Source organism: Saimiri boliviensis, chromosome 16 (genome assembly GCF_048565385.1).
Source record: "Saimiri boliviensis isolate mSaiBol1 chromosome 16, mSaiBol1.pri, whole genome shotgun sequence".
NCBI lineage: Eukaryota > Metazoa > Chordata > Mammalia > Primates > Cebidae > Saimiri > Saimiri boliviensis.
This window is the reverse complement of record NC_133464.1, coordinates 35,095,468-35,115,532: the sequence shown is the minus strand read 5'-3', so window position 1 is coordinate 35,115,532 and position 20,065 is coordinate 35,095,468. Positions and strand designations below refer to the sequence as shown.

At 36.3% G+C, this 20,065-nt stretch overlaps 1 protein-coding gene across 13 annotated transcripts in view; it reads right to left on the bottom strand.

Moving 5' to 3' along the window:
- The window catches only part of MYCBP2 (MYC binding protein 2), a 281,569-nt gene that overhangs the window by 10,554 nt on the left and 250,950 nt on the right, over nt 1–20,065 (bottom strand). For all 13 annotated transcript variants that reach the window (XM_074387566.1, XM_074387567.1, XM_074387568.1 and 10 more), the window contains 11 exons: nt 19,424–19,504; nt 17,922–18,188; nt 16,673–16,956; nt 15,112–15,208; nt 13,865–13,984; nt 6,500–6,601; nt 5,510–5,638; nt 5,019–5,151; nt 3,321–3,424; nt 2,005–2,193; nt 1,096–1,203 (listed from right to left, as the gene is read on the bottom strand). In XM_074387566.1, coding sequence (XP_074243667.1) covers nt 1,096–1,203; nt 2,005–2,193; nt 3,321–3,424; nt 5,019–5,151; nt 5,510–5,638; nt 6,500–6,601; nt 13,865–13,984; nt 15,112–15,208; nt 16,673–16,956; nt 17,922–18,188; nt 19,424–19,504 — 1,614 coding nt within the window. The remainder of the gene's footprint in view (nt 1–1,095; nt 1,204–2,004; nt 2,194–3,320; nt 3,425–5,018; nt 5,152–5,509; nt 5,639–6,499; nt 6,602–13,864; nt 13,985–15,111; nt 15,209–16,672; nt 16,957–17,921; nt 18,189–19,423; nt 19,505–20,065) is intronic.

Below are 20,065 nucleotides of genomic sequence, written 5' to 3'. Positions count from 1 at the left end.
GCTAGAAGAAGATAACCAGACAGTACACATATTCTAAATCAAATGTCATTTGAAAAACATCCTGTAAAGTCTTTAGAAGTCCATATTTTCCCAAGAGCAGGGAAAATGGGGCAAATGGGGCACAGAGCATGAAAATCACATTTCATTAGCTTTACATTTCCTGAGTCTGAAATATATCTCCGGTTGCCCTAGCTGTTGTGGAAATAGAGTTACCTTGTTGCTACAAATAAGACATGTTCTGTGTGTGTGTGTGTGTGATGGTTCCTTGAGGGGAGGGTAGAACGCCAGGTGACAGAAGTGAACAGGTAGTATTTGCTATAAAACCTTTATGTATCTATTAATATACGTGGCACCATATGATAGGGGAGAGTAACATACTATGATCTTTTTGATTATTCCTCAGTCTATCTAGACAATGACTGTGCTAAGTGATTCCATATTATACCCTTTCTATTCGTCTACAAATATGAAGATAAGAAAATAGGGAGAGCTTAATAGAACAAAAAAGGAAAGATGAATTGATAGGGAAAGCGCTGCCACGTTTATTAAAAAGAGCTTTTTGTTAATCATTATTAGCTTGCCAAAACAACTTCCTACTTGCTGACTACCTTTGTAAGAGATGTGGCAAACGCCAAAAATTTTCTCCTTGTTTTAACTGAGCTCTAAAAGAATCTGTTCTGGTGGTACTGAAGGTTCTGATTTCACTCTTTAATGGCAGGTGTCTGTATCTACAAACACCAGGGGATCATTCTTCTTTTTGGTAGTCATTGCCATGTTATGTCAACTGAGCTATCTGGTGGTCTGAAAGTAGAGATGTATGCCCTTTAATGTCTCAGGATGTTTAGATGAACTTTCTCATGAAGTACGTTTAACAGAAAGTAATCAGTTTTAAATTGACAATTACTGTTTTGAGATGCATTATAACAGAGATTATAGTTTCAGGTTCCACATGAATGAGAGGGGAAGAAACTGCTGGGGGCTGGTGTATAAAAAGTTAACTGTAGAGGAAACCAAAAGATATTGATATGTGTTTATTTTGAAAGATGAAAAGAAAGACCAAAAGAAATAGTACGTGATTTCAGATTCTTTTCATACCTTGCAAATGGGACAAGATATAAATCCAAATGTGATCCTTGGGCCAAGCCATCGATTTTCTAAAACTCGCTGACAGCACTGTAAGTGGAATACGTGACTACAATCCAGCTTAAATAAACAAAAGAAAAGGATGTAAGCAAATATAACATTGATAAACACTTGAGTGACTGCGAGATTATTTACTGCAAGGTACTACTTAGAGCAGTGAAGAGAAAAATCATGAAATTTACTGTAACAAAAATTCATTGGGACATTGAAATTGAGACACTATTACTTACTAAATTTCATTATAGTAAGTTGAGATACTATTAACTAGGCCTTCAGCTTCTACTTTTTACCATTCATGTATTAATGCCACCTATATAAAGTAAGCCAGGTTAGGAAAAATTTAAACTTATTCAATTTTGTATCTCAGGGAAAGAAGAATAAATTACTGATTTATGGTCTTGTTTTTGAGAATCTTATTATCTTGGAATCATGAGAACTGAAAATGTAAGCAACAGGTAAAGTTAAAAAACTTATTTAGTGCAAAATAACTTCTAATATGTATGTATCATTATGTGTAAGTCAATTACATAATATTATAAAAATACCATTCTGGATTTTGGAGATTAAGAAGAACCTTAGCTATTGGGGGATAATCTAATTATTTTCCCCCCTTCTGAACATTTTATACGTTCTGTTGATTACAGAGGCTCACACAAATCACAAATTAAAGCTGAGCATACAAAACAGGAAGCAGAACATAAAGAGGCAGAATTTGCTCCTCATTAGCCTGGCAGATGCACAGATTAAAAGAACATTTTTGCCTAGTGATATAAAAAAACATTTCAATCCACGGTTTATTTGACAAGTATATTCCCCATGTTAACGTCTGGATACATTTAATACTTTAAAAGCTGAGGCAACCTGAATGGCTGGTGCTGCTGAGAGTGCTTCGGTGAAACATATCATGCACATGTCATCGGCATCTTGCTTCAGGGTTGTAGCACTTTTATCACAGCCATGTAGACAGGGCAGACAGTGCTCTTCGTTTTTAACACCCCCGCATGGATGTCCACAAGGATGTGTCTTACTACAGGCTATCTTCGCATATTCCTGTTAAAGGTGAATTACAATGTTACACAAATATTTTTAAAAAACATTTATTTATAGTACTTTAAGTTCTGGGGTACATGTGCAGATTGTGCAGGTTTGTTACATAGGTATACACGTGCCATGGTGGTTTACTGCATCCATCGTCCCGTCATTTGCATTAGGTAATTCCCCTAATACTACCCTCCCTTCCCAATCCCCCACCCGCTGCTATTCCTCCCTTAGCTTCCCACACCTCAGGCCCCAGTGTGTCATGTTCCCCTCCCTGTGTCCGTGTGCTCTCATTGTTCAACACCCACTTATGAGTGAGAACATGCGGGTTACAAATATTTAAAAAGGCATACATTCTGGTAATTTTTCCTTTTATATAAATTTCCAAAGATTATTTACCCATAGGAAGTATCTAGGCAGGCCAAATAACAACAAAGTAAAGTTATTACTAATCTTTGTTTGAATATAAATTAGGCTTCTTAACAAAGTCTGTTTTTATTTTAAATGAGATTTTAAAGAATATCACTCTCTATTAAAGGGAATGCTGATAATTGAATTATAATTTCCTATTTGCCACCATGCACAGCTATGAAGCAAAAAGTTCCCCAATGTAAAATTTCCCAGTTACCACTCCCCGCATCACCAAAACGGGGATTAAAAAAAAAAACAAACCCGAAACAGGTACCTCTCACTCTCTGAGCATATCCACATTCTTACTAAATGAATTGAGAAACTAATAACATGTGGACAACATAGAATATGTTTATCTATGTTCAGGACTAAAGAACTCTCAGATACTGAAAATTTATTTTAAGGAAATAAGTGAGTAACATGTGTAAGAGGTAAAGGAAATACAGTTAATAAATTTTTAACTGTTTCTAATACAAAAGTAGACATTAAATATATATGATCATGGTAACCGAGAAACACTCAAAAAAAGTGTGATTTGGGTTTGCGAGCCTTATTTGACCCATTCTCCAACTTTGGTAAGGCATTTGATGCTTCACATAGATAATACACTCATTTAAAAGGCTGGAACGACTCTGAGCTATAACTCTCATCTCTATGAAGTAAAGGCGTCATGGGGAATACGCACTATTGCTCAGTGGGATGGCCTGACTGTCTCACTATATACTTACCTGGCAATCTGCATCAGAACAAACACTGCCAACCGCAGATAACTCTGTTCCACTCCTGGAACCACAGAAGCGACATGCTTCTGAGCTACTTGTGGTGGGTTTGCCTAGGTTCAAGCAGAAAAATGAAAATCCTTCTTATGAATACGTTTTCTGCATATTTTAACACAACTAAATTTTAAAAAGCGAACTAGGTTTTTATTAGCTGCTGCCTTTGGGAAATTCAGCTTGACAGTTTTAGAACTGAAAGTTTCTAAGTTGTCCTAACTATAAAGTAAATAATGATAAAAAAGGAAGAGGAAATTAAAGACCTATCTGAAGACAAATACATTATTGACTAACATATTTTTTCAGTAAAAAAAACAGACTAGACTTCTAGTCACGTTACCAGACTGAGCAGATGTGGCAAGCCCCCAACTCCAAATGAACAACACCATAAAAACATAACAACCCAAAATTAAGTAAGAATACACAGAAGTTAGGGAAATCTGTAAGTATCTTTATATAACAAATCATAAGGCTTAGTATAGAGCCTAACATCAGAGTATGAAACTTGAAAAACAGAATTCCTACATCAGGAACTCTGCAATTTGAAAAGGAATGTCAGTATCTTTCAATATTTAAATTCAACTTAAAGAAGAAACAGAATCCATAAAACAAGAATAGAGCAATAAGAAAAAGAACATGGAGATTTGAAAATTACAGACCAAGCTGATTTTTAAAGATTTTTAAACACAGATATAAAAATCTAACTGTAATTAATATAATGAATTCAGCAATATTTATAGAAAAATTTATTTACAAAGGATAGTTTATATCATGACTACAATGATGGCTTGACATTAGAACATTTATAATGTTCTAATTGACAGATTATAGTAGGAAGAAATCAGCTATGAGAAAAAAAAAGGTCATGCTCTTGCAGCATGAAAAGTCACCCTAGAATTAAACAGATTCAGATTTATACCTAACTCCAACATTGGAAATTTGTGTCAGTTAAATGGCAGACTGCAGAAGTGCTGAAAATTGAGAATTTATAAGATTTAACATAGCTTTGAACTAGGACTATACAAGATTTACTTTAGAAAAAAAGCAAAATGAAAACTGTTTTAGTGATAAAAATACTTTAAAATATGTAAGTTACTTTTTTTTTTAAAGTTATGTCTATGCATTTTTGTTAATTATTTTATTGCTATCAATGGAAACAGTACCATTCACAAAACCTTTAGAAGCATTAGGTCTACAAAGCCTCTAAAAATATCACAAAATCATATACAACCTTATAATAAATAGAGATCTTAGTGATCATCTAATGCAGTAATTTTTATTGTGGGGCAACAACTAACAGAACTAGAAGATAATTATCAGTATTAGTATATTTTATCTACGGAGCCCCATTAGTTGTGACCCTCTCACTTTATAAACAGAGTTAATGAGTTCCAGAGAGGGTAAGTGACTTGCTCAAGGCTACAAAGCTCGTTAGCGGCAAATCAGGTTTCCTGACTTTCAGTCTGATGCTCTCTCCACCACAGAACACTGTATCTGTTTAGTAAATATAATAATGTAGGCAGTGATCAATGATGTCATAATTCAACATCAGAACGTCACTCAGAATTATTCACAGTTTAGTTATAATGAATTGGCATGGCCAAATCTTTTTTGTGGGTTTTAAGGGCATGGCTCAATCTTTAATCCTTTTACCTGTGTGTTCTCGGAATTCTACCATCGCCTTCATTGTTTTAGAATCTGCTAGTGCCATCAACCAGAACAATTTGGTTCTACCACAACCTTCATGTAGGTCAACCTTTATAGCTTCTTCTTCTTCTTTGAAGACCTATTATTTCATTAAAAACAGGAAAAAGTATGTTTATCACTCTGAAAGAGGAAGTATAAAATTTAATTATTCAATAATAATAATAATGAATTTCATTTAAGCACCCTAAGAAGTTTTGATTATTTCCAATCTTCTCTTTAATCTCCCCAGCAGTCCTATTTTTGTAAATGGAGAAATTAAGTATTTCTAAGGATAAAACAACTTGCTATTTGTAGTTGATAAGGGAGACAGCTGTGAACACAATCAAGGTCTTTGATTCCAAAGTCCACTTTTTCCCCCGACTACAGCAAGCCTCTTTCACATATTTATTTCAAAATTCACTGAACATATTTTATGATCCAGAGACAAAAACCTTCACCTGTCTTTGATGAGTTTTGGTTCTTCGATGAAGATGAAGGAATCTGTCACAGTCAGTACATAAATTTCCACAGACGTTGCATAAAATGATTGCTGCAGTTTCACCATCATCATGGTTATCACACATAGGCTAAAATAAGACATTTCCACATGTTACATTAGATTAACAAGAATGTCTCAGACTCTCATACAAATTGAACGTAATTTATTTACAAAAATAAACAGTTATTCTAAAGTCTATTAAGACTTTAGAATTTGAATGTTAAACAGAATCATTGCACATGTACATAACTATAAAAATCTCTCACAACTTCAAATCCAGTGACTAATGTGATATGCAGGTTCATTATATAATGTGATATGCAGGTTCATTAATACAATGAACAGGTAAACTTTGCTACTTAGAGACTTAAGAAATGTCTTCCCCATCATATACCCAAACATTCTGTATGCCACAGGAATAAACTGTTTATTTTTGAAATTTGAATCTTAATAAGAAAATGCTGAAAGGGCCTATATAAAGTTTTCCCTTCTACTGAACTTAAAGATAACACAGGCAACATGACACACCACCTGTTCACATATATACTTAATTAAGTTTCGGAACAAACTTATACTTTATTATAAGTTTGTTATATATCTTCCTTCCTACCATAAGACTGATTACATTTCAGTAAAATATCTAGTCACTGAATTAGACTCTGGCTAAAAATAAATTTTGGTATGATGCAAACATGATTCAGAGAAGAAGAAAACTCTTTTATAAAAGAGCTTAAATAAAAGCCCCTGAAGTTTCCATATACTACAAAGTAGGGACTCTCCGTGAAATAGACGTGGCCAATGGGACCCAATCTTTCAAGAGATCCACTAACTGTGTACGCTGATTTGTGTGTGTGTGTGTGTGTGTGTGTGTGTGTGTGTGTGTTTTAAGCTAAGCTAAAGCTTACTACAAAGGAAAGCAAGAGAAATGCTTACAAAATTCTGATCTCACCATTTGTTTTTGTTGTCCATCCTTTCCCATCCATCTCCCCGAGGAGAGACGATCTACGTGGTCCTGATCAAGAACACACAGGGATGCTAGAGCAAGCCAGAGCTGTTGAAAGGGAAGGCTGTTACACTCCTGAATTTTTAGGAAAGACTTATGAAATGCTGACTGTGACACATCACAACAGCTCCATAAATGCTGGCTGATTTTAAAAATACATAAATACGCAGTGGCACTCAAGTTTTCCTGATGTGGTACCAGGCATACACGATCACTGCCATATGTGCCATGCACACAAGGAGGCACTCAGGTATCTACAGAACAAGTCACTATTACTTTGATGAACCACCCTGTCTTCTATCTGACAAATAAAATTATCCTTTATTGGTCTATAATGTAAACAACATATGAATAAATGAATTGGCATATTTAATATTTACTGTACTAATGCCTTCTGCATATTTTTCCCTTTAGTATCATCTGACTGAAGTATTGAATGCCAAAGAAGGTGGTACAGCAACTGCTAAATTGTGTACAGTCCCATGAGTAGTTAGGTACACATTAAATCCTTCTAGATAAAAGTTCCTCAGAAGTCTTTGTTGTCCCAGAAGTCCTACTTGCAGCACTTTGTCAGAAATACATAAATGTCTAACAAGTTTTAGAAAACTGCTCACAAAAATAGGTCCAGGTGCAGTGGCGCACACCTGTAATCCCAGCACTTTGGGAGGCTGAGACAGGTGAATCATCTGAGGTCAGGAGTTCGCAACCAGCCTGACTAACATGGTGAAACGCTGTCTCTACTAAGTACAAAAAAAAATTATACAGGTGTGGTGGTGCACGGCTGTAATCTGAGCTACTCGGGAGGCTGGGACAGGAGAATTGCTTGTACCTGGGAGGCGGAGGTTGCAGTGAGCACAGATTGCCGGGCAATAAGAGCAAAAAAAAAAAAAAAAAAAAGAAAGAAGAAAGAAGAGAAAAGAAAACCGTTTTCGAAAGCCCCTGCGGGCAGGCAGTGGCTAGGCGTGCTGCTAGCTGGGCGGGTCAGACCTAAAAGAAAAATCAAAAAAGGCAGTAGTGCAACGGAAACTCATAAAGCTCCAACTCCCCGGGACAGAGACAGACAACAGGTGGATAAACCCACAAAAATGGGAAGAAACCAGCGCAAAAAGGATGAAAACTCCCGAAACCAGAACACCTCTCCTCCTAAAAGGGATCACAACTCCTCACCAGCAAGGGAACCAGACCGGATGGAGAAGGAGGGTGATGAAATGACAGAATCGGACTTCAGAAGGTGGGTAGTAAGAAACTACAGTGAGCTAAAAGAACATGTTCTAACCGAACGCAAAGAAAATAGGAACCTTGAAAAAAGATTGGACGAAATGCTGACGAGAATGGACAGCATAGAGAGGAGTGTAAGTGAATTGATGGAGCTGAAAAACGCAACACGAGAACTTCGTGAAGCATGCACAAGCTTCAACAGCCGAATTGACCAAGCAGAAGAAAGGGTATCAGAGGTCGAAGACCAACTCAATGAAATAAAAAGAGAAGGCAAGAACAGAGAAAAAAGCGCAAAAAGGAATGAACAAAATCTTCAAGAAATGTGGGACTATGTGAAAAGACCTAATCTACGTCTGATAGGTGTACCTGAATGTGATGAAGAGAATGAATCCAAGCTGGAAAATACTCTTCAGGATATTATCCAGGAAAACTTCCCCAACCTAGCAAGGCAGACCAATATTCAAATCCAGGAAATACAGAGAACACCACAAAGATATTCCTCAAGAAGAGCAACCCCAAGGCACATAATTGTCACATTCACCAGGGTTGAAATGAAAGAGAAAATGCTAAGGGCAGCCAGAGAGAAAGGTCGGGTTACCCACAAAGGGAAGCCCATTAGACTCACAGCAGATCTCTCAGCAGAAATCCTACAAGCAAGAAGAGATTGGGGGCCAATATTCAACATCCTTAAAGAAAAGAACTTTCAACCCAGAATCTCCTATCCAGCCAAACTAAGCTTCATAAGTGAAGGAAAAATAAAATCCTTTGTGAACAAGCAAGCACTCAGAGATTTCATCACCACCAAACCTGCTCTACAAGAACTCCTGAAAGAGGCTCTACACATATAAAGGAACAACCAGTACCAGCCACTTCAAAAACACACCAAATGGTAAAAGAGCATCAACACAATCAAGAATCTGCATCAACTAACCAACAAAACAGCCAGGTAGCATCAAAATGACAGTATCAAATTCACACATAACAATACTATCCCCTAAATGTCAATGGACTAAATGCCCCAATCAAAAGACACAGACTGGCAAATTGGATAAAAAGCCAAAACCCATCAGTGTGCTGTATCCAGGAAACCCATCTTACATGCAAGGATACACAAAGGCTCAAAATAAAGGGATGGAGGAAGGTCTACCAAGCAAATGGAGAGCAAAAAAAAGCAGGAGTTGCAATTCTCATCTCTGATAAAATAGACTTTAAAGCAACAAAGATCAAAAGAGACAAAGAAGGACATTACATAATGGTAAAAGGATCACTGCAACAAGAAGAGCTAACGATCCTAAATATATACGCACCCAATACAGGAGCACCCAGATACATAAGGCAAGTTCTTAATGACTTACAAAGAGACTTAGACTCCCACACAATAATAGTGGGAGACTTTAACACCCCATTGTCAATATTAGACAGATCAACCAGACAAAAAATCAACAAGGATATCCACGACCTGAATACAGACCTGGAACAAGCAAACCTAATAGACATTTACAGAACTCTCCACCCCAAATCCACAGAATATACATTCTTCTCAGCACCACATCACACCCACTCTAAAATTGACCACATAATTGGCAATAAATCACTCCTCAGCAAATGCAAAAGAACAGAAATCATAACAAACAGTCTCTCAGACCACAGTGCAATCGAGTTAGAACTCAGAATGCAGAAACTAACTCAGAACCGCACAGCTTCATGGACAACTTGCTCTTGAATGTTGACAGGATAAACAATGAAATGAAGGCAGAAATAAAGATGTTCTTCGAAACCAATGAGAACGAAGACACAACATACCAGAATCTCTGGAACACATTTAAAGCAGTCTCTAGAGGAAAATATATAGCAATGAGTGCCCACATGAGAAGAAAGGAGAGATCTAAAATTGACACCCTATCATCAAAATTGAAAGAGCTAGAGGAGCAAGATCAAAAAAACTCAAAACCTAGCAGAAGACAGGAAATAACTAAGATCAGAGCAGAACTGAAGGAAATAGAGACATAAAAAACTCTTCAAAAAATCAATAAATCCAGGAGCTGGTTTTTTGAAAAGATCAACAAAATAGACAGACCACTAGCCAGATTAATAAAAAAGAAAAGAGAGAATAACCAAATTGATGCAATAAAAAACGATAAAGGGGATATCACCACAGATTCCACAGAAATCCAAACCATCATCAGAGATTATTACAAACAACTCTATGCACATAAACTAGTAAACCTGGAAGAAATGGATAAATTCCTGGACACCTGAATCCTCCCAAGCCTAAACCTGGAAGAAGCCGAAACCCTGAATAGACCAATAACATGGTCTGAAGTCGAGGCAGCAATAAAGAGCCTACCACCCAAAAAAAGCCCAGGTCCAGATGGGTTCACAGCTGAATTCTACCAGACATACAAAGAGGAGCTGATACCATTCCTTCTGAAACTATTCCAGACAATCCAAAAAGAGGGAATCCTTCCCAAATCATTTTACGAGACAAACATCATCCTGATACCAAAACCCGGCAGAGACTCAACAAAAAAAGAAAATTTCAGGCCAATATCCATGACGAACATAGATGCAAAAATCTTCAATAAAATACTGGCAAACCGATTGCAACAGCATATCAAAAAGCTCATCCACCATGATCAAGTAGGATTCATCCCGGGGATGCAAGGCTGGTTCAACATACGCAAGTCCATAAACGTAATTCACCACATAAACAGAACCAAAGACAAAAACCACATGATTATCTCAATTGATGCAGAGAAGGCTTTTGACAAAATTCAACAACACTTTATGCTAAAAACCCTCAATAAACTAGGTATTGACGGAACGTATCTCAAAACAATAAAAGCTATTTACGATAAACCAACAGCCAATATCATACTGAATGGGCAAAACCTGGAAGCATTCCCTTTGAAATCTGGCACTAGACAAGGATGCCCTCTCTCATCACTCCTATTCAATATAGTACTGGAAGTTCTAGCCAGAGCAATCAGGCAAGAAAAAGAAATAAAGGGTATCCAAATTGGAAAGGAGGAAATCAAATTGTCTCTATTTGCAGATGACATGATTGTATATCTGGAAGACCCCATCATCTCAGCCCAAAATCTCCTGAAACTGATCAACAACTTCAGCAAAGTCTCAGGATACAAAATCAACGTGCAAAAATCACAAGCATTCCTATACACCAGTAATAGACTTCAAGAGAGCCAAATCAAGAACGAACTGCCATTCACAATTGCTACAAAGAGAATAAAGTACCTAGGAATACAACTAACAAGGAACGTAAAGGACCTCTTCGAGGAGAACTACAAGCCATTGCTCAACGAAATAAGAGAGGATACAAACAGATGGAGAAACATTCCATGTTCATGGTTAGGAAGAATCAACGTCGTGAAAATGGCCATACTGCCCAAAGTAATTTACAGATTCAACGCTATTCCCATCAAGCTACCAATGACCTTCTTCACAGAACTGGAAAAAAACACCTTAAACTTCATATGGAACCAAAAGAGAGCCCGCATAGTCAAGTGAATTCTAAGCAAAAAGAACAAAGCAGGAGGCATCACACTAACGGACTTCAAACTATACTACAAGGCTACAGTAATCAAAACAGCATGGTACTGGTACCAAAACAGAGATATAGACCAATGGAATAGAACAGAGGCCTCACAGGAAATACAACATACCCACAACCATCTGATCTTCAACAAACCTGACAAAAACAAGCAATGGGGAAAGGACTCCCTGTTTAATAAATGGTGTTGGGAAAACTGGCTAGCCATGTGCAGAAGGCAGAAACTGGACCCCTTCCTGACACCTTACACCAAAATTAACTCCAGATGGATTAAAGACTTAAACATCAGATCTAACACCATAAAAACCCTAGAAGAAAATCTAGGCAAAACCATTCAGGACATAGGCAAGGACTTCATGACCAAAACGCCCAAAGCAATGGCAACAAAAGCCAAAATAGATAAATGGGACCTAATCAAACTCCACAGCTTCTGCACGGCAAAAGAAACAGTCAGTAGAGTGAATCGGCAACCAACAGAATGGGAAAAAATTTTTGCAGCCTACCCATCTGACAAGGGGCTGATATCCAGAATTTACAGAGAACTAAAGCAGACCCACAAGAAAAAAACAAACAAGCCCATTCAAAAATGGGCGAAGGATATGAACAGATACTTTACAAAGGAAGACATACAGGAGGCCAACAAACATATGAAAAAATGCTCATCATCACTGGTCATCAGAGAAATGCAAATCAAAACCACATTGAGATACCATCTCACACCAGTTAGAATGGCGATCATTAAAAAATCTGGAAACAACAGATGCTGGAGAGGATGTGGAGAAATAGGAACACTTTTACACTGTTGGTGGGAATGTAAATTAATTCAACCATTGTGGAAGACAGTGTGGCGATTCCTCAAGGACCTAAAAATAGAAATCCCATTTGACCCAGCAATCCCATTACTGGGTATATACCCAAAGGATTATAAATCATTCTACTACAAGGACACGTGCACATGAATGTTCATTGCAGCACTGTTTACAATAGCAAAGACCTGGAACCAACCCAAATGCCCAACGATGATAGACTGGATAGGGAAAATGTGGTACATATACACCATGGAATATTACGCAGCCATCAAAAACGATGAGTTCACGTCCTTTGTAGGGACATGGATGAACCTGGAAACCATCATTCTCAGCAAACTGACACAAGAGCAGAAAATCAAACACCGTATATTCTCACTCATAGGCGGGTGTTGAACAATGAGAACACATGGACACAGGGAGGGGAGCACTACACACTGGGGTCCGTTGGGGGGAAATGGGGGAGGGGTGGGGGGGTGGGGAGGTGGGAAGAGATAGCATGGGGAGAAATGACAGATACAGGTGAGGGGAAGGAAGGCAGCAAACCACACTGCCATGTGTGTACCTATGCAACAATCTTGCATGTTCATCACATGTACCCCAAAACCTAAAATGCAATTAAAAAAAACAAAAAAAACAAACAACAACAACAACAACAAAAAAAAAAAAACAAACAAACAAACAAAAAAAGAAAACTGTTTTCAAAAATAGTTAAAAACGTCTGAGGCTTAAAGGGTAAACTTCAGTTTTACATAGAATGATACAGTCCCTCATGAATGAAGAATAGAAAATGATTTAACTAGCTCAACTCTAAGAAGTGCATGTGAGTATCATTGAATACAGAGAGCAAGAGATGTTAAAATAGGTACAGAAAAATAGAAAAAGACAAACAATGCATGCAAGGAGGAAGGGGAATGCAGACCCAAAGAAGGCAATGCATGAGTGGTGGGAAAGGATTACTGTCAAAATACCTGCTGCAGGTGTCATGCTCAATAGCGAGATAGCATAAATTGACTTTTTCTGCCCTAGGGAAATATAGTTTACCTTCTTTTTCAGATTTCTGAGGACTAACGTAAGCAATTTTTACCAGCATTCACTTCTTCCTAATATTGTCAGACTGCACTGCGTCAAGAAAATCTCAAATCTCTTCTGGAAATATATGGGACGTAAAATCTAGTAGGTTAAAACTTATTATAAATGTGTCATCTGAAGAATGCAATCTCATTTTCTCAGAGATTTCCACCCTGACCCTTCCCTGGACAAGCACTTTTTGCTTTTTAAAAGTAAGGCCTATAAACCCTCTAAGTAAGTCATGCGGCTCCACATGAGGAACAACCAGGTGTAGGAGTGGTGGTGTCTCCAGTGGACCTTCGGTCTATCACAGAATAATGCCAGCACTAAAGTTAGTGTGGTCAGCTACTGGAAATAGATCATTAGAAAGACAACACACAATGTACAATGTAGTGAGCTTTTTCTAACCAGTGCATCCCCGGCTTCCTAAACAATAACAAAAACAAGTGACACAGAACACGTAACAGTGAGAAATAATTAGTTCATAATACAAAAGCCCTTTATACTTTTTCAATAAATACAGTATTTAGTTAAAAAATAACTGCATTGACTTAGTGATTAAAATCTGTTTAAATCTACTGCTGAAAAGCAGCATGCAATGATACAGACCAAATTTAAAACAAAAGAAAACAAAGCAAAACCTACTCTAGTTGTTGCAATACATCTCACTGGAGACCTAAATTCTTCTTCCATCTTGGTCAAGGCAATGATGGTTTCTGCAATAGCATTTTTTGTTACTCGGGACCAAGCTTCTGAGAGATGACCCTATTAGCAGAGCAGAATATTTTAATAAGTAACCAGAAATGTATTCCATAGTAAATTCTTTTTTCTTAAATAACACCTCTAATCAAAAGGAAATATTTATTTTTAGTGAGATGGAATGTTACATCATAGGCAGAGACTTTTAAACTAAAATTTCTTCACAATCCTAGGGAAAATTTAACTTCTAATCATTATTTCTAATTATTATTTAAAAACAAATAATAAAAAATTAAGTTCTCAGTACTCTTTTCCTGGAAAGTCAAGGGTAATTCCTTTTACATCTGATAAAAACATAACAGTAGTACTAAGGTTATCTATCTTTGAGAAATTTTGTTACTTAGCATACAATTTACATAGTGAAGCTAACTGCTTTAGATGAGTATTACTGGAACCTAAAATATAAACAGGTTCAAACTGCAACTACCTTTATTTGTTACTTTGATTTGTAAAGAACAAACATTTAACTATCATAGAATTTAGGTGTTCCTAAATATTACTCCTAAATATTTTAATCCAGTGAACACCTTGAGAAAGTCTCTGTTTACCACAAAGGTTGAGAATATGTCCATGATGTTGGGAAAAGTGATAGAACTTCATCTTTCCCCCAGAAAATCCTCCCACTTCTCATATCCATGTGATTTAAGGGGCAGTTCAATTCCTCCTCCTCTACCTCCTCCTCCTCCTTCTCCTCTAGCATGCCTTCTATTCCCTCTGTCTCTCAGGGACCTACATTCCATCACTATCTTGTCCTTCTCAGGCTGGCCTCCTAGAAATACAATAGAAGGTGAGGAAAATGACAAGGAGCAACTAATATGAGACAGGTATTCTGCGGAGTAACTCCCTGTCCGCTGCACTCCCAGATCTCCTCTGGAAGATTTTAAAGTCTTGAATGACTTAGGTAACAATTCTCATACAAGTTCACTGGAAAATTTGAAATGAACATGGTTTATATAAATGACAGATTTATCACTCATTGAAAAGACAAACAGCATGATAGGTAAATACTACAAAACAGTCTTTAAGTAAAGGTACACTAATGTACATCTATCAATTTAGCAGAGTAAGTTGTTCTGTCAATGTGATTCCTGCTGCATTTCACTGCCAAAACAGTCAGAAGAATGCGAACTTACTGCTGCCATATCCTTGATAAGTTTAATGATGATCTCTGAGATCTGGGTAGGAGTTGAGCCCTTCATCCACCAATGACTTTCACCTCGTCGGAGATAACTACAAAGAAAAATTAGCTCTTATAATAAAGCCAATAAATTATCAGTAGTAGTTACAAATGAAAAAGATGAAAATGTTATTTCAGGATGCAGCATTTTCGACTTTTAAGTGACTGAATCAATTTAAGCATTTAAAAAGAAAATTCATCAAGCCCTTATCCCAAATCTAACTCTTCAATCCCAAAACAGCAGTTAAGGTGATTTGCATTCCCTTTCAAATATTTCTCTCTTTGCACATTACTTGTGTGTGCATCTTTTAGAAGTACAGTCCAGGGACCACACACAACTTACTTCTAGTGTACATGCAGAGAATATGGAGCTTGTGCCAGAATATGAATCCACTGTATCACTAAGCACACTACTATTTAGTTCAAGTGATTTTTTTCCTAGAAAGATAATATCCAGGAAAAAAGTGATGCAGTGATTAACATTCTCATGTTATCTGCATATTGTCATGGATTGGCTCTACAAGTAGCACTGCTTGAGCTGTCTCTAATTCTCTACCGTTACAATTACAGAACTTCCTTGCATATATATCTTGGTGCAAATGTACGAAAGTTTTAGAAGTAGAACTGATAGGTCAAAGGATATGCATATTTAAAATATAGTTAGATATTATTAAACAGATATCCAAAAGTGATGCAGCAATTTGTATCAGATGAAAATGCCTATTTCCTCATAATGTTGCCAAAGCATCGAAGATATTTTGCAATGATTTTAATCTGTATTTCTCTAATTAGTAGTGAGGTATTTTCACGTGTCTACTGGTATTTATAAATTTTTTTTTCTGTGAACTGACTGTTCTTGTCATTTCTTATTCTTATCAGTTGTTTGCCTTTTTAAAATTATAGTCATTCTAATATTATGCTAATAAGTCATTGTCTATTGTATAGATTTAAATATTTTTCTAAATTAGTTGCCTATATTTTAAAACATTTACATATTATCACCTATCAAGTAATTTTCATTTTTATACAGCCAAATCTATAAATATTTTCCTACATGATTTTGGGTTCTGTGTTTTGCTTAAGATCTTTCCAAATTGAAGATTACAAAAATATTCTTCTATAATTTGTCCTAGTACAGTTTTAAAAAGAAATGTACATAAAGTTTTAATTGACCTGAAGTTTACTTTATTCCCTCATTTATTTTTTTTAATTGTGGAAAAAACGTATTACCTAAAACTGAAGTTTACTTTTGTATATGATGAGGGAGGTATCTATAATTTTTTTCCACATGGATATCCAAATATTCTGACATCATATATTCAGCCTACTTTCTATTCCCCACTAATTGTAAATGGTACTTTCATAATACATATGACATTCTTTTTACGTATGAGCCAACTGTTTATGGATTTTATTTGGTGAGTAAGCTAACGGTAAAATTTGAAATTATATCTTAAATTTCTGAACAGTAGCTCACTCTATTCTGTTTTAGTACTAACATAGAGGCAATAACTAACCTGGAATTGAAAATCATTGGAAGAGTAACTGTTGTAACTCCTTTGCCCACAGTGGTACCAGCTGTTCCTGTGATGGTGGTTCCTTTGGCTTTAAGCTGTACAGTGAGTGCTTTGGCAATGCATCCTAGAAACATGTCCAAGATACCCAGCTTATTCCAGTCTCCTTTCTCTGTTGAGTGAATGATATCACTGATATCTGCTGGGGGGAGGGATTTCACTCCTATGATGCTGGCCAGACGACTAGGGGTTACTTCAGGCAAAACTCTTCTTAGTAAAGAGGTTACCTGGGAAGAAAAATAAAATAAAAGAATTTCATGTAAAGACTGATGTTCTAAGGTTTTCTTTTCTTTTCTTTTTAAAATAGGGTCTTGTACTATTGTCCAGGCTGGAGTGCAGTGGAGTGACCACAGCTCACTGCAGCCTTGAACTCCTAGGCTCAAGGGATCCTCCCAGCTTGGCCTCCCAAAGTGCTGGCACTATAGGCGTAAGTCCCTGCACCCAGTCCCAGGCTTTATTTTCTAATGTACCTAACTACCATTCTGTAACTTCAAAATCTTTGAGAAGAAAAGAAATATGATTTAAACACTATTTTAAATTTTGTGAAGGAAAGAATTATGATATACATATTATTCAAATGGTAACAGTAGTGGTAATTACTAACCCGAGACAGCAAGAAAAAACAATACTTTTTCTTTCTGGTGAGGACTAAACAACATTATATATTTCATGGTAATATGGTAATCAGTAGCCAGAATACTCTTTATCACAACATATTAATAAAATAAAACATACTTTGCTATTCTATACTCTCATAAACAGTAAAAACAAACAAAAAAGGAGTAAAATATAGGCCCCAAAGAAAATATAACAAAATAAAAAATAAAATCTATACTTAGGGTCCTTAGATAATTCTCTTTGCATCGCAATTTTTAACAATGTTTCAAGTAACAAAAGCAATGGAACACATGGACACAGGGAGGGGAGCACTACACACTGGGGTCTGTTGGGGGGAAATGGGGGAGGGGCGGGGGGTGGGGAGGTGGGAAGAGATAGCATGGGGAGAAATGACAGATACAGGTGAGGGGACGGAAGGCAGCAAAGCACACTGCCATGTGTGTACCTATGCAACAATCTTGCATGTTCATCACATGTACCCCAAAACCTAAAATGCAATAAAAAAAAAAAAAGAAAAAAAAAAAAAACAAAAAAAAAACAAAAGCAATGGAAAGGCTGTGGTGTGATCAGTCACCTGTCTCTGGACTCTAGGTGAGGCTGTGTGAAGCAGCGAGAAGAGATCCTGAAGCAGAGTTAGCTGTTGAGCTAGATACTGCCGGCCAACATTAGAGCCACTCAGTGCTAAAACCATAGAGAGCAGCTCAAAGCAGTAGGCATCAGAGGAGGCATCTTCATCATTTGGCTGAGAATTGGCATTTTCTTTGCTTGATATAGCATGCTCCCATTCTTCACGGACTCGGGTAGCTTCCATGCGAATAGCTTGGACAATATGAGCACACACCTATTTAAAGTTAACACAGGATATGTATGTAAGTATAATTCACTACCCCTAGCAAAACATGCAAACGGAAGAACAAGAATGTAAACTGATACTCAATTTAACTCTATTCTCCCAGTTAACTCTCCACCATACATCATTCTCTTAACTCATTTGGGAAACAATTAAGTAAAGCTTGGGGAAACACAATAATAATGAAAATATTTAAATCAACTACTATGTACAAACTGATTATATGCAAGTTATTAATGTCTATGCCTACAGTTTAACACATCTAAAACCAATTGCCACCTTTTACCACCAAAGGCACTGTTATTCTCATGGTTGGACATTGTGTTCGTAAGATGCTTTACGGATGGTATCACGATATTGATATTATACATGACATTTTACATTTGAAAGCAGTTGGGATTCAAGGAAACAATGCTAGAAAGATAAAGCACAAATAAATTCATGTTATAGTTTATTGAAAAACATAATTAATAGTGTTGAAAGTCAAAACAATAGGTTAATTTAAAATCAGTATTTTATTTGACTTTTGAGGTGCTATTTTTTATGCTATTTAGCATCTCATTATATGAACAATATAGTGCTATTTCCTCACCTGATTATATTTAAAAACATTAACACTGGTATAGTTAGCACTGTTAATTGCTCAGCCAACAAACAAAATAGGAGGAAAAGAAATATGGGAAATGCAAATCAAATCTGACATAGCTGGGTCTTTGCCACTAAATAATAAATTTACCCAACACAAACAGCAGCAAGGTAAGCAAGTTAACATTCATAAGCAAAATCTTTAAAATAGTTGAAGGTATGCCAAAATACTCATTCCTGCCTAGAAAATGGCAAGCAAATTCTTCAGGACCTGTAAAAAAGCAAGCGTAGAAAAGGTTTCATAAATTTTTCAAAACGCTTTATACCCAGCTTGTCCAACCTGCAGCCTGGGGACTGCATGTGGGCCAGGATGGCTTTGAATATGGCCCAACACAAATTCATAAACTTTCTTAAACTATTAGGTGATTTTTTTCTTGCTTTTTTTTTTTTTTTTTAAGTTCATCAGCTATCGTTAGTGTATTTTATGTGTAGCCTAAGACAATTCTTTTTCTTCCATTGTGGTCCAGGGAAGCCAAAAGATTGGACACCCCTTATTTATACCCTAAAAACAAGCAAACAAGCAAATAAATGAACACATACATTAAAAACCAATGAAGACAATGAAATGGCTATGAACCAACCTGTTTTTGTAAGTTAGTCAGCTTGCTCCTGCTGAATATGATTCCAACCATATGTTCTTTCAGGTCAGCATCTGATGTTGCCTTTACATAGAAAAGGAAAAAAAATGAAGCTCTCTTTAAATAAAATTTGTATATTTGATATTTCAAAGTATCTTGAGAAATAGTTTTGTGTATATATTTTTAAAGCAAATTTATTTTAAATGGAAGCTTATAATACTAAGACAAGGGATAAAGTGTGAAGAAATCATTATTGGCCCAAGTGACTATAAAAATAACAAAATCTCTGAGCTTATGAAATCCAGAGAAGTATATTTTCTTTCCACAAATTTCTTTAACGTAGTCAATTTGAGTCACCAATGAAATCTAATTTTAAGTTGTAAACATTATTAGTTCACACCCCAGATTTAACTGTTTGAAGAACAATCCGGGAAAATAACATTTGTTTAAAAAGAAAAGTGTCCTAGCAAATCTCTCTGATGATGGTGGTCTTATACTAAGCTATTCAAACACCAATAGTCATCAAAGAAACGTATCATAAGAAGAAAAATAAAGGCTAAAATTTTATAGGGCTTATTATGTGCATGGTACTCAAGTGCCAGCTATGTATATATACATTAATATATATGTATAAGCATGCACATG